This window comes from Macrobrachium rosenbergii, chromosome 1 (assembly GCF_040412425.1).
Source record: "Macrobrachium rosenbergii isolate ZJJX-2024 chromosome 1, ASM4041242v1, whole genome shotgun sequence".
Taxonomy (NCBI): Eukaryota; Metazoa; Arthropoda; class Malacostraca; order Decapoda; family Palaemonidae; genus Macrobrachium; species Macrobrachium rosenbergii.
This window is the reverse complement of record NC_089741.1, coordinates 43,301,038-43,316,535: the sequence shown is the minus strand read 5'-3', so window position 1 is coordinate 43,316,535 and position 15,498 is coordinate 43,301,038. Positions and strand designations below refer to the sequence as shown.

Genomic DNA, 15,498 nt, shown 5'->3' with positions numbered 1-15,498 from the left:
TGCATCTTACCCCATCTTCTTCCGTCCATATTTTATTATATAATAAAAACTCAACAAGAGAGATAATAACAGTAACTGGGGCTCACTTCCACCCTTTAACTAATAAACTAAAAAGTCATGAATGATATAGCCTCTTATCCTATATTCATCATATATTAATATTCTACAGTGTATAACATACAAGACGAGAATGAACAACATTATTGAGACTGACTTGGAGCAGAGAAAACTCACCTTCATTTCAGTATCGTAGGATGTGCTTCCTCCCAAGAGAACGAGGATGTAGGAAGAGATGTCTCCGTTGCAGGAAGGGCGCTGCCACTCGATGGCGACGTTGGAGAGGCGCTCGTTCACGGTCAGTTGGCGGGGCTTCAAGTGGTCGGTGCTGTCGACTGTCAGAGAGATTAATCGCTTTAATAACTGTGCAATATGAACTGATGAATGGCTCTAACGCTTAGTACTTATCTATTCGTGTCTCCTCGCCGTCACAGTTTGTACTGGGAATTTTCATTGTTAAAATTTAACAAGTCAATGTAAAGAATATTTGCTTGAAAAATTCTCAATATCAACGGAATAAAATCATATTCTATTTGAATTTATAAATACTTATTTACCTAAAGGCTTAATTAATCTGTTAAAGATACAGACGAATAAAGATAGTTAATTCATGGCAATCCAAAAAGGTAATAAAGTCTGATTCTTATATAGTCTAGTCTCTCCTTGAACGTTTTCTCTTAGTCCATATTTTCATCACAGAAAACGGTAAGCGCTCGTTTTCAGTGCCTACGATGTCCTATGTACGGGGTGACTACTATATTTCAGTAGAGCGCTATACACCGTTTTCTATTAAAGCTGAAGGTAAACTATTAAGGCGGCTATGCCACCGTTTTCTATGAAACGCTAAAAGGGGTTGCTATAGCAATCACAGTGAATGAGCACGGTCTTAACTTACAGCGAGGTGCTATTTTCTATGTTGCAACTATTTTTATGATGGAAAGTCGTCTAATATCCGTTTACAATAACGAGTTGAATCTTTTGTGCTCAATTTTGTTATTGCATTAGGGACCAATAAATTATTAGTCAAGATTAATTTGGCTGCTTATGCTGCCTGATTGTCGAGTTTACTTAGTTACCAGTTTTTATGCCTTTATTTTCCTATACCAATGAAAAATAAAGAAAAATCATCATGGCTTAGGAAACTATTACCTCCCAAATAATTTATACATTTTAATTTTTTGTACTACCTGATTTAACTTTTATCTTGAGTCATATCTTATATAGATATGTATATTATTTTCTTATCAACAAAACTGACACTCAGAAAACGGCAATTTCTACGATTCATCTTCTCTCAGCAATGTGCCATAAACTACACTAAATTTCTTTAAAACACTTGACCTAGTAAAGCTTTATGATGATGGACGAGGACTCATTTTTTTTCTTTGAGTCTTCGGCTAGTTCACACCTACTTATAATAAGATTTTCTCGATGCAATTTTTGTACCGCCTAAAAGAAATACTGTCCCAGAATTTTACGTCAGAATACATCTCATTTTTTCGCTGTCGAACTGACTACATTCCGTGCTTCGTTGAATACCTGAATTTCACATCTATGAATCATAATGGGACATACTGCTGCTATGATATTATCAGTAGTTTGGATGAAACGTACCATACCTTGTAAAAGGTGTGATATCTATGATCATTTTTAATGCAAAGATGCAGTAGCTCGATTGTCCAGTTAGTAAGTAAATCTGTTATAAATTTGTACTATATGTAGTTTTCATATATAACATGGGGTTCAGAATCCAAGCTAATCGGTATGCCCATTGAATAAAATATTCATTACAGTACATATCACTACCAGTTGCAAGCACGCTGAATAAAATGTATTCGAGTTATTTCTTTAACTACTTATATTGTTGGGCAAAATTCTACTGACCTTGCTGATAAGATGTATTGGTGCCCATTAATAGTATATCCTTGTATTTACTCAAAAATGTACCTCATAAGTCTGTTTCCCAGACAATCGTTCAAGGGGCATATGGCAGCTCCTTGTCTCGTCTCTTTTCCTTTCCCTTGAATTTGGCCACAATATGGTAAGGGACCACTTTTAAGTCATAGGTGCTTTAAATTGCAAAAAGTGACTCGAGTGATGTAGGGTATGTGAGACCTTTCAAAAATGTAGCTTGCAACTATCAACTAAACAACTGCGCCCATGAGCTTATTCTTTAACTAGTGGTATAATTAACTCAGTGACAGGTTACCATTGCAAGGCTATTGAAAAGAGTGTGTGTGTGTGTGTGTGTGTGTGTGTGTGTGTGTGTGTGTGTGTGTGTGTGTGTGTGTGTGTGTGTGTGTGATACGTACCACTCTTTTCGCAAATCATGTACTGGAGTGAGTGATCAGCAGGGTAGGGCTGGAGTTTCTGGCGGTAATCAGTATCAGGGAAGTCATCCAACATGGCGGCGATGGAGGCTCCGTAGAGGCTGGAGGGAAGGGCGTTCCATTCGTTGGTTGAACCAGTCTGGAAAATCAGTTATGTCAGTGGGAATGGTCGGCGCTAATGAGATGCAAATGAGTGTCATCAGGGATGAAGCAAAAATTAACAAGGGGAGAGAGTATTTGGAATAAAAATACAAATACAGTATCTGAAGTTGATAAAAAATTCATAGAATTTTAAGGGGTATAGGGGAAAATCAATTTAATATTAGTGACTTTTATATAGTACATTTAAGACTGGCAATATTGTTTCAGATGTTCATTGAGAATACAACATTCTTATTGGACAAAGATCGAACTCTCGACTTTTCAACTGACTAATAATTCGTTCAAGTAAGAAAACAAAATTATATATATCATATAACCATTTTTAAGTAAGAACAACTAATTTCAGTGTAAATTAACTGACTCACAATACCAAGGAAAAAAGAAAACAAGGGGAAAATGGCCTCTATACCTTTTGCCAGTCACAGAAGTCATTTTGGCTACACTGAGAACCATCGGAGTACAACCAGTTGGTGGGAGATTCGCACTTGTCCCTGTAAACAGAAAGAATTGGGAGACCCATTTAAAAGAGATTCAAAAAACCTGGAAATTTCTGACAAGTAACGAATACTTTTAAAATTAACCTGAAACGTTCGAACTTCATTTTTGTATTACACAACTGGCATTTTCTTTCTTTCAGATTAAAAAAACCTGGACATTTCTGACAAGTAACGAATACTTTTAAAATTAACCTGAACGTTCGTACTTTATTTCTGTATTATACAACGGGCCCTTTCTTATCTTTCTTTCTTTCCTTCTGCTGAAAACCCTCATGGGCAGAGTCAACCAACTGTAAACCCACGAGGGCTCCAGAGGGAAATCAGCGTGCAGAGAGAAACAAGTTGTAGGAACAGGTAATAAATAAATAAATAGGAGGGAATAAAATATAAAACTGATACATCTGACATTCAGAATACGTCAGCAGAGAGCAGGAATTAGTTTGCTCCTCATTCAAATATTTGGAGATCCAAAGATGCCACAACTGCACTAGGGAAACTATTCCACATTTTAGTTGCAGCCAAGATAAAACTCCTAAAAAACTGTGAGTGCAATGTAACGTAATAGGTTCAATGTGACTGTTATCGCCAACGATTATTATGATACCTCTACCCTTAAGTTAGGCGTGTATGCTGATACTTCAGAGGAAACTCATGGAATGTATCAGTCACAGTCACTACATTCTCCAGTTCTGTGCAAGCACGCCATCATTATTTTGCCTTTTTTGAGGCTCATGAGTCTTAAATGAAAGCATACACTAACTTACTCTCTAGCTTTCTCGCGCCATACTGCGACCCATTAATGACTCCAGACTCCTAAGGCCTGTTGCGAGTTTTTAGTATCTGATTCTTAGGGGATAGGTTGCTGGGCCCATGTCAATGCCCCGAGAGATGATGGCAAAGAGAGCTGATGTACTAATGTTGGTCTTCAGTGAAGTTATATCTCACTGGATACGGGAAAAGGATTCATGCCAAGTTACACGCATTAAAGAATGTGTCTTTTTCGATAACCTGATATATAAGAGCTTGTGTTTTTGTCTCTTGAGTTACATCGTCGAACAGCCATTATTGAAAAGAAGCCAAAACGGGCACGGCTCCCCAAATGAGGCAGCGACTAGCTAGCTGTTCTCAGAAGAACAGCTACTCGCAGAAAATACCTGGGTCAGTTGTTTGTCACTAAAAACCGGTGAACATTTACATGCCAGGGTACGTGGGCAGACGGAGGAGGTTTGGCCGGATGCCCTCATGAACGTGTCAAGAAAGGTAGCCAAGGAACTCCTGCTGTTCCGTTGTAACAAATGGCGTTCCTTTTTTGGGAACGGTGTGCATCCCTGAACGGGATGGGATGAGAGGGCACGGTTAGGATTGGTCGTGGTCGTGGGAATGCTGGTGCTGCATGGGTCCGAGAGAGAGAGAGAGAGAGAGAGAGAGAGAGAGAGAGAGAGAGAGAGAGAGAGAGAGAGAGAGAGAGAGAGAGATTCTTGTTACAGTTTTGGGGACTGAGGTTGGGAAGGAAAAATAATACACAATGAATTCGCGCCCGCACGTGTGCTTGTATAAGAGAGAGAGAGAGAGAGAGAGAGAGAGAGAGAGAGAGAGAGAGAGAGAGAGAGAGACTTCGTGCAATAATTTGTAGAAGTAATCACGACGAACACGTAACATCCAGTGGATATTAAACGTTGATAGAAAAACAGTAAGAACTGCAATTACAAACAAAACAACACCAATTACCAAAATAACAGTCCAAGAAGGGAAAGGAGACGATAAAAAGATAAGGAAAGAATGCAGTGATTTTTCGCAATATAAAAAAGAGAAAATGAATATGAAACGGAGTGAATAAAGGAACAGATGACTAATAAGGCATTGTGCAAACGCATTGCATGACTTCTAACCCCGTAACCTTTGCAAACAACTTTCGCGTTTTCTTAACTGGGCACGGTCAGTGGATGTGGTGCCAGTGCTTGGCTTAAACCCCATCTCTCTCTCTCTCTCTCTCTCTCTCTCTCTCTCTCTCTCTCTCCTGAGCTCCGTCTGAGAGAAGAAAGAAGAATTCCGGTTTTCATTCAACATCTTTTTTTTATTCTTCTTCATCTTTTTCGAGACGGAATTTCTATATCACGCTCCCAGTCAAAAAAATGGACCAAAGTAATCTCAAACTTTTACTTCCCTATAAATACCAACAAAAGAAATAAAACGGCCATTAAAAATAGCAAGTACTTTCCTAACGTCTACAAAAAGTTGCTGACATCACTGTCAGGAACAGAATAGAATGTCTCTCGATATCGAAATTCCTCAGAGGTAAAGAAAAAAAGAAAATAAACGAAAAGAAAGTTTATTTGAATGCCTCTTACTACTGCATACCAACAGACGCAGACTGAAATGGCGGGAAAGCGGCGAGATGTGGAAGTTGGTAGGGGAAATCTCTCTTACGAAGGTATTGAGTGTCGTGATGATGCATAGTTAATGCTTTTGGCCATCTGGAATTTTTATTTCTTTCTCTCTCTCTCTCTCTCTCTCTCTCTCTCTCTCTCTCTCTCTCTCTCTAAATATAGTTACTCTGACATATCCACACTCTCTCCTCTCAAGAAGTAAATCTCTCTTCTCTCATATCCACACTCTCTCTCCTCTCTCTCTCTCTCTCTCTCTCTCAATATAATTATGCATGAAAATAAAATTAGTCTCTTCTCTCCAAGAAAGTGGCTATAGTTATTAAATACATAGAGTACCAGCATCAGTAACTTTTCTGTCTTTCCTGTGGCTATGTATCAAAGTCTCTCTCTCTCTCTCTCTCTCTCTCTCGGTCTTGACAACTGTCGTGGTTCGACACAACCAGCGAATCATCTGGAGCGAAGCAAAGTCAAGAGCGCTATGCATCACTGGGTTACTTATCCATATGAAGCAGATTTTTCGATGGAGAGAGATCTTCCTTTAGCTTCCTAAGAATTCGTCTATTTCTTATAAAAAGCCAACTTCTTTACAAGTAAAATGTTTTCATCTCTATATGACAATACCAAATGGTAAAGAAGATGAAAATTTCACATTTCCATTAAGAACTTCAGGTATAATAATAGAGAGGGTGTGACTGATTGACTGAGTGATTTACATCGCAGCTGGCGCTACATTAATACAGGTCTCGGGCACCAAAAATCTGTCATAAGTCAACAAATGTAAATAAAAACGAAACTTCACCACCGAAAACCTTCTAAAACAGCATTCGGACAAAACCACGCAAAAGCAATCAATTCAGCGGAAAGGCCACGAATTTTAATATTTAATTCTCCTGTGTTTTTCATAGTGGGAATCAACAACGCTTGCTCATTATGGATTCACGTAGGTCAGAGAAGGTGAGGGCCAGGAAGACACGATGTCCTAAGGCCTCCAAATCCGTAGAAGACCAGGTCAAGTACAAATGATATAAGGTGAGGTTGCGGCGTTGCGCAAGGGGATTGTTTAGGGGTCTTTTACTTTGCCAGGCTGTTTATTCACTCTCTTCTCTCAACGTACAGAGAAGAGAACAGTAACTTGAATTTATTCTCACTGACAACAGCAACTACATCACGATGATGATAATCTTCGCCAATATGACATTTCGTCTATAATAGGGGCGGTTACTCTTGAAAGACAATTCAGTAGTTGCTACCAAGTAAACGAATTACTTTCAGGAACAATGTTAAGCAACTGAATATGTTATGCAGCCTTGAGGAACCCCCCAAACCATACGGTACTCAGAGACAACCCATTACAGTCTAATTGTTCAATAGAAAGCTCGTAATCGCAGACAGCGTGGAATGACGCTATGACGTTCACTCCCCAACACAATAAACAATTTTCCAAATTCAGTAGCGCTTTCTACGAATGATGCTAAAATCTACACGACACCTGGCTTTATTCTAATTATATTAGAATGGTATATTGTTGAGAGTTTGTGATTCTTAAGGGAAATTATATGAATTGTGTGAACGCATAGTTGCTTACGAAAGGTATAATATTAATATTAGTCATTTAGCTATTATTATTATTATTATTATTACTATTATTATTGTTGTTGTTGTTGTTTCATTAAATGCATGAGTAAGCAAAATAAAAAACTTTCTCCATGGCAATTTCGATTTATTTTAATATATAGAAAAATCTGAATTAATTTATCACAGAAGAGTTTACATAAAAATTACATTTTACTAAATATTCTATCAAAACCACGACTCCTCTATTTACATTCGTCTCTCTATTAACAGAAACTATCATTATCAAAAGGAGAGTAATTATAAGCACATAAAAAAACCACACGAATATTTAAAGGCTGCCAATAACTAATCGTGACTACTGTGGATACTGCCAAGTTTATGCCGTAACATCGTCCTAAAACGTTTGAAGTAGATGCTAGGACTCATACGTTGCACGCACCGCCTCGCTTTCTCCTGTAATAGATTTTTTCGGCGCATGTTCTGCCCACAATTCATTTCCGTTCTCAAAACTGATAAGATTTTACCGAGCATTTAAGTAGAACGAAGTGTGTGTGTGTGTGTGTGTATCTGTATGTGTATGTGTGTGTGTGTACGTGCGGGGCGACCCACCCACTCATCCCTTTCTTTATTTATCTCCTCCACCGCGGAGGATCTACAGTTAAAATCTATGAAATTCCATCAGTAAGTTACGGGGGAGAAAGTCGAGTAGACGCTGCTGCCAATGGGTGCTCACTTTCACTCATCGCTGTAAACACCCCACTCATATTAACTATTAATTCCAGCAGCGCGTGATACTAATGCTCAGCCTCTCTCTCTCTCTCTCTCTCTCTCTCTCTCTCTCTCTCTCTCTCCCTGGGTGTTAGGTAGTTTTGGGATGAGGAGGGGATGTGGGAGGGTGGAGGAGGAGTTTTGGGATGGGGAGGAGGAGGAGGAGGAGGAGGAGGAGGAGAATGAATGAGAAAAGTGTTGAAAGAGCTATGGAAAAAAATAGGAAATAAAGTGTAAATGCTGTACATTATTCTGTAAAATTGGTTTTAAGTGGAAGCAGAGGAAAAGGAAAATGAAGAAAAAGTAACATAAGAAGAAAGGGGGGGGTGGAAGAAAAGGAAAGTGAACGTCATGGGGTGAAAGGTAATGTTGGGAAAGGTTAAGAAAGACAGAAAACATAAAGCTCGAAATTAAAGAAATGGCTTGTATAAAATGGACGAAATCACTCTAATCTTAAAATGGCAAGTAATAACATCTGCAAAGTTTCTGCAACACCCATAATATTTTCATTATAAAATACGATTATATTGCTAATGCAGATTCTATGTGAAGACAATATGGTCTTAATATGAGAAGATTAAAATAACTAAAAATAGACATCAAATCGAAATGAAAAGGAATACTGTGACGTAAATCTTATCTAGAACCTATCCTAATAATCAAGATATTAATATTCTTAAAAGTATGACGATACGCATGAAGGTAAGGAAATGAGAAATAATAACCGAAATGATATGTCTACCGTAGACAACCCCGTCAAACTGAACGCAACCGTGGATTAAACTCGACATGAAATTAGATTCCGCTTTCCAGCAATTTTCGACGAAACCTATTTTCTTTTCTGCCTGTTGCCGATATCGGGAACATTTGCTTCAAATGCAAGATTTGCAGTCAATTATAGGCATGCTTGAAATGCTGGTTTGCATAGGAAAAGCAATGATCGCTATTCAAATCTAATCAATGACATTTACTGGGACCTGACTGAAAGAAGCTAAGGGGTCTGGATGCGTTCCATGGGAATCGTTGTTAAATTAGAAAATCATTTGACTGGATACGTGTTTCTGCTCGACCTCATCTGGAGAAGAAACTATTATTATTATTATTATTATTATTATTATTATTATTATTATTATTATTTAAGACGTACACAGATACACACCTAATTTGGAACAAGCCATCTGGGCAATTAGCTTATTTGTGAAAACCCAGAAGATGGAAAATGAGAAGAGAAGTATATCACAGGTGGATATAGCAAACTTATAATGAAAGTCACCACAGGAAAGATGCAACGGAAAGAGGAAATGACTAGCAAAAGAAAATAATTAGTTTTAGGGCACAAAAGGAGTTGTGTAAATCATGACAGAATGGAGAGAGAGAGAGAGAGAGAGAGAGAGAGAGAGAGAGAGAGAGAGAGAGAGAGAGAGAGAGAGAGAGAGAGAGAGAATATAAGCTGATGCAACTTGCTTGTATAATCAACCCGCCTCATTACTTTTCCTTTGTAAAGGGCTGTTGATTTCTGAAAATTGCAATTTCGAAATAGCACCAGTAGCACCTCAATGACCTTATCTTTTCCAGATCCGTTTGGAGCACAAAATAAAAAAAAAACAGCGAGGAGAGGGAAGGATGGAGAAAATTCCAAAGCCTAAGAGTACCGGGTAAAAATATGACTTCGAAAGAACTTTTTCCTCATAGAAAAATATGAGAACTGGTGGTTTGGCTGGTGATACGAGGCTTAAAGGTAAACAAAAAGTAAGGCAGAGGTCATCGGTTAGACTATCGCCGTGGACTGAATCCAATTAGCGATCTGAACTATGAGGTCATCCAAGCGAAGGGTAAGATTATTACGTTGGAACTAGATGCCAATGATGGTGACTCATGTTACCGTCTTGTTCCCGGAATTAAAGATTTTTTTTCTCGTAATAATGATTTTCAAATAAGGAAGGCATTATAAGACTCAGGGTGAGAGCTGAATAACTGATTGATATGTTATAAACTGGTCTGCGGACTCTCAGGGTCATTAATACAGCGAAACTTCAGTTACATTTTCCTTGATCAATTGGATTATTTGATTCTCTCCAAATTACCCAATTACGCTTTCCTTTTTGAGACTGTTAGCTTCATATTCACATTTGTATTTAAAATAAGAACTGACCTGAATTGAATATAGAGTTTAGGCCACAGGCCAAGCGCTGGGACCTATGAGGTCATTCAGCGCTGAAACGGAAATTGACAGTAAAAGGTTTGAAAGGTGTAACAGGAGGAAAACCTCAAAGCAGTTGCATTATGAATCAATTGTTAGGAGAGGGTGGAAAGTAAGATGGAAGAGAATATAAAAGGAGGTACAGTAAAAGGAACGAACGGGGATGCTGCTTTGGGCCGAAGGCATGCTGCAAATAACCTTAAGTAATGCCTACAGTGCACCGCATGAGGTGCACTGACGGCACTACCTTCCTACGGGGGATTTTCATAAATAAACCTCAAAACTAGAATTTATCTACATATCCTCAGAATGCCTTTCATTTTCTTAACGACATTCATTTGTTATATAAATAAATAACAATAATAATACTGAAAGCGAAGTTTTCAAGTGTCCTGTTCAATCATTTTTCTGTTTAATACTTTTATTATTTTGCATACCCATTCATGGAATAAAGGGCGATAAGTTTTGCATCTCTGTGTGACTTTTGCTTTTACTTGTTTTATAAAAAAAAAACTTCCCAAAAAATTGCTTATATCTCGTACCAAAAAACCTAAAACCAAACGTGACACAGAAATTTTTGATAAATGGTAACAAACACTGTGTGAATCGGAATGCACATGATTAAAAACTTCCTAGTACATAAAGCCAAGTTTTTGGAGTCAAGATTTTTATTTATGAATCAGTTTATACTTGAAAAAACAAAAAGTACAAAAAATTTACTGGCACACGAGAAAACTTACAAAAACTCAAGATAAATTTTTTCCTTCTTTCAAGTAAATGAGAATAGAACACACTGGAAGACAAAGTAAAAAAAAAAACAATTTACTGGCACATGACAAAAACTTTCAGACTCTGAATACCTAATTTTTGTTTGTTTTTAATTAAAGTAAATCAGTAAATGCTTAAAGAAAATAAAAAAAAACAAACTTACAAACCTCAAGATTAAATTCTTTCTTTTTTTAAGTAAATAAAATAGTAAATACTTAAAGACGAAAACAAAAAAGACTTCCTGGCACATGAGACCGATGCTTACAGAAAAACAAAACAAACTTACAAAACACAAAACTTTCAAGGTAATAAAACAGTAAATACTTGAAGACAGTAAAAAAAAAAAAAGACTTACTGGCACATGAGACCGATGAAGGCTCGGCGGTACTGTGAGTCTACGGTCTCCGACAGATAAGGCTTCAGAAGGGTCTTCAGGAAGTTGTGCACTTGAGGGGACTTGTCGGCTGCCAAAATAGCTCCGTCGGCTTGACATCTGTCGAGAGGGAGGAAGGCGTTAGGATTGTCGAAGGATACTGGCAAAGGATGGCAGGATGGCCAGGTAGCGTTGTACGATAGGATTTAGATTCTTTTTAAAAATGTCTAGGGGATAGCTGGCGTTGTACAAAAGGATTTAGATTAGTTTTTAAAATGTTTAAGGTTAGCTAGCGTTTGACGAAAGAATTTAAATCCGTTTTAAAAAAGTTTACAGCCAGACAGCGTTGTACGAAAGGATTTAAATTAGGTTTAAAAATGTCTTAGGGATAGCTAGCATTGTACGAAAAGATTTAAATTAGTTTTTAAAATGTTTAAGGTTTGCTAGCGTTTGACGAAAAAATTTAAATCCGTTTTAAAAAAAAGTTTATGGCCAGACAGCGTTGTGCGAAAGGATTTAAATTAGTTTTAAAAATGTTTTAGATATAGCTAACATTATATGAAAGGATTTGAATGTTTTAAAAATGTTTTAGGGCTAGCTAGCATTTTACGAAAGAATTTAAATTCGCTTTTCAGGGCTAGCTAGCGTTTTACGAGAGAATTTCAAATCATTTTAACAGATCTTAAGACTATCCAACCACGAATAGCTGGTCAGCCTACTAGGAGTGAACTCAATGAATTCAAAAGGTTTAATGGAGGATTAGGATAATCGGAGAATATGAACAAAGAATGGTCACTGGGGTATGAATGAATTCAATGACATTTTAAAAGGTCATTAAGTTCACGGAGTTAACTGAAACTGATTTTATAGAGAAACTGAATTCAGTTTTAAAATCCATTCTTGCTTATGAAGACAAATTCTGACTGAGATGAAATCAAGTAAACTAAGGAGAAAGGAAACTTTATAAATATATTTCTCTTCTTTGCCTTGCTTTGAAGCTGAATTCTAATTTGAATTGGTTAAAGAAGGCTTTAAAAGGTAAATAATTTCATAATGATTCATTATGATTGTTTTAAAAAAACTATTTTCATTCGTTTGCTTCCTTTGTAAGCTCTAGAATAAGCGAATTCAAACAATTTAAAAAACAATTTTTTTATTAGTTGCTTTTATTGCAGAGGGAATTCTGGAAGACATAAAGGCTTGTTACTTGCAAGTAAATAGGAATTCTCATTACTTCATTTCAATAAAAGTTGTGAAAAAATTACGCCAAGAAAATTTGAAAAGATTTGTTATTAACATGAATCTCTTGATTTCAAAAGTTAATTGTAAAAATATTTAAAAGGTGCGATTAACTTTCAGATTTATAGTGTAAGATAAATTTAAGTGAATTTAAAGTGTTTAATCGAATTTCATATTAACTGTTGATGTGAACCAATTTCCTTTACACCAAAAAACTAGATTTTGTGAAAAGACAAAAACTGGACATACTTTCAAGACTTCCACATAGCTTACGTAATCAGGGCCTCTTGCCCAAGAATTATCATTGAAACAATACAGGCTAAAGTAATATTAGAGAGAGAGAGAGAGAGAGAGAGAGAGAGAGAGAGAGAGAGAGAGAGAGATACGCACTTCCTCTGGGCGGTAGCGAAGTCCACTGGTGTGAGTGCATCGTAGATTTTATAGCACCTGCTCTGGAACTTCGAATACCCGGGAGAGCAGGCATCTGCAAAAAAAAAAAAGAGAGAATGATGTGTAAAGAGAGTTTTTAAAAAGACATTTACATACTGTATGTATAAATATACCTGTTTATTCAGTTATTTGTTTTCTCATTTTCCCTAAGCACTATTTTTCTCTAGAGGGGATGGCTCCTTACGTTCGGTTCTAAAATAGTCTTTTATCGATGAAGTTACTTTTACAGTCTGACTGCAAACTACCAGAGTAGACTAATCACCAGGTGCAGGTACATACTGACTGCATATATATATATATATATATATATATATATATATATATATATATATATATATATATATATATATATATATATATATATAATATATATATATATATATATATATATATATATATATATATATATATATATATATATATATATATATATATATATATATATATATATATATATATATATATATATATATATATATATATATATATATATATATATATATATATATATATATATATATATATATATATATATATATATATATATATATATATAGAGGATGATTATATATATATATATATATATATATATATATATATATATGTGTGTGTGTGTGTGTGTGTGTGTGTTTATACAAACACAAACACACGCATACATATATCATTTACACAGTAATAAGTATTAATACTACACAGTGTGCTACGGCTCTTCCTGATATTAAACATCACAGCTTCACACTTGCTTTTCTGCTCAAGTCCTCCCTTCCAAAATGTTCAACTTCATATATCTGTGTCTTATTATTTACACTCACAAACATGCTCCAAGGCGAAATGAACAAACGGGACGCGGAAGAAGTGGGCAACGTGTGCTTGGTGGGTTTGTTTTTGTGAAACGTCCCTTCCAAAACAGGCATAAGGAGAGACCATGAGTGGCACCTGCGTAGGATATCACATATCTTGATCGAGTTTGGCGAGAAGGACTGAACATATACACCCAACTTCATCCTTCCCATCCAGAGGACCTATGGGTATACTCTCAGAAACTCTCATGGGAGTTGGGGTGGGGTGGGGGTGGGGGGGGGGGAGGTAGGGGGTCGTGTTTACCTATTGGACCGTCTCCTACATATCCTGGGTATGAGATTCACACAATGACTGGACTGACATGAACGCACAACAAAATAATATGGAGCGAAGATCTGTGTAAGCAGCAATGGATCACATTGAGGCCCAAGAGCCAGAGAAATAAGGTAGTAGATGATCCTATCTCTCCTTTGTTATCAGTTGCCTATCTTCTCCTTCCTCGCCACTGAATGGCATTCCTAGTAACAGCGACCCCAACAAGAGATTACGCTACGAAGATGATAAGCATTCCTCCTTCAATGTTTAACAGATATGAGCACCGTTTTTTATATTCTGAAGCACCGAGATGGGCATGGCTGATCGTGTCAAGCTCGTTCAATGCATAAAGCCTGCCTTTTGTGAATGACACATGCTAGACGACTAGGAAACACAGAAGAACGTACAGCAATGTTGGGATGTCCGATGCCAAGAATGTTTATTTGAGCCTCACTTCGCCTGATAATAATAAGTGGCCTGAGAACTCCTGTGGAAAATGACACTATTTCCACTCAGATTTGTTTCAAACACGTAGTCCAACCGTTTCTTTTGATAGTGACGTACGTAAGATTTTCTGCACATGCACAATGAATATATAATATATACTGTATATATACATGGAGGTGGCGATTCCTAATCACTTCCGAACTCACTCACCCTTCTTCATGAGAATTCCTCCTCCTCCTCCTCCTCCTCCTCCTCCTCCTCCTCCTCCTCCTCCTCCTTCATCGGTAACTTGCTGATGCACTTTGGCAACCACGGTCACCTCCGTGACTTGAATCACGGCGTCCGCAGTCTCCCGGCAGGCGTTGTCATCCTTCTCGGCTAGCGAGAACTCGAACTTCGGCAGGAGCACCACCAGTAAGGTCACGGCGGAGCACACGGCGATCACCACGCAGGAGACGGCGATCGGCAGGTGTTTACGTATATCCTTTAACCTGAAGCGGCATCTCCCCAGCTTCATCTTGGGGCAAGAACTGCACTCGGAATTTTTCGTCCGGACGGGCGCCTTGGTCAAGAGGTATCGCCAAAGCCCCTCCCGCCGAGGATCGAGTAAATGTCACCGGGTGACCTTGCTCCTCCTCGATCGATTCTGTGTGTGTGTGTCTCGTTGTTTGTTTCCTGTTTTGTGTCGCTACGACGAGCGAGTTTTTGGTCGGGGTGGCCGCATATTAATGCTGGGTAATCGTAGCACAAAGAGAGAGAGAGAAAAAAAATGAACGGGGAGAAAATGAGAGGGAGAGAGAGAGAGAGAGAGAGAAGAGACTGATGCTCTCATTGGCATGGCACAAGCCTTTCATTTAGTGCCCCTTCGGTACCCGATGATTACGTCCCCGGAACCTGTTCTCCTACGACATGCAAAGAAGTTATGAAAGGGAGCGAGGGCTTTCGTCAGGAGGCAGAAGAAGAAGAAGAAGAAGAAGAAGAAGAAGAAGAAGAAGAGGAGGAGGAGGAGGAAGAAAAGGGAGAGGGGGAGGAATAGAAGGGGAGGGTCATTACTAAAGGCCACAATAATCGTTTAGCAAGTACAGAAAAAAACGCCTCTACCATTTTTTCTCTAGTTCCATGGACCCAT

At 37.8% G+C, this 15,498-nt stretch overlaps 1 protein-coding gene across 1 annotated transcript in view; it reads right to left on the bottom strand.

Moving 5' to 3' along the window:
- LOC136828381 (uncharacterized) overlaps nt 1–15,498 on the bottom strand; it is a 190,967-nt gene that overhangs the window by 108,848 nt on the left and 66,621 nt on the right. Inside the window, exons 3-7 of the mRNA XM_067086402.1 lie at nt 12,747–12,840; nt 11,100–11,237; nt 2,959–3,040; nt 2,370–2,526; nt 235–392 (exon numbers count right to left, since the gene is read on the bottom strand). Of these exons, the coding sequence (XP_066942503.1) occupies nt 235–392; nt 2,370–2,526; nt 2,959–3,040; nt 11,100–11,237; nt 12,747–12,840 (629 nt within the window). The remainder of the gene's footprint in view (nt 1–234; nt 393–2,369; nt 2,527–2,958; nt 3,041–11,099; nt 11,238–12,746; nt 12,841–15,498) is intronic.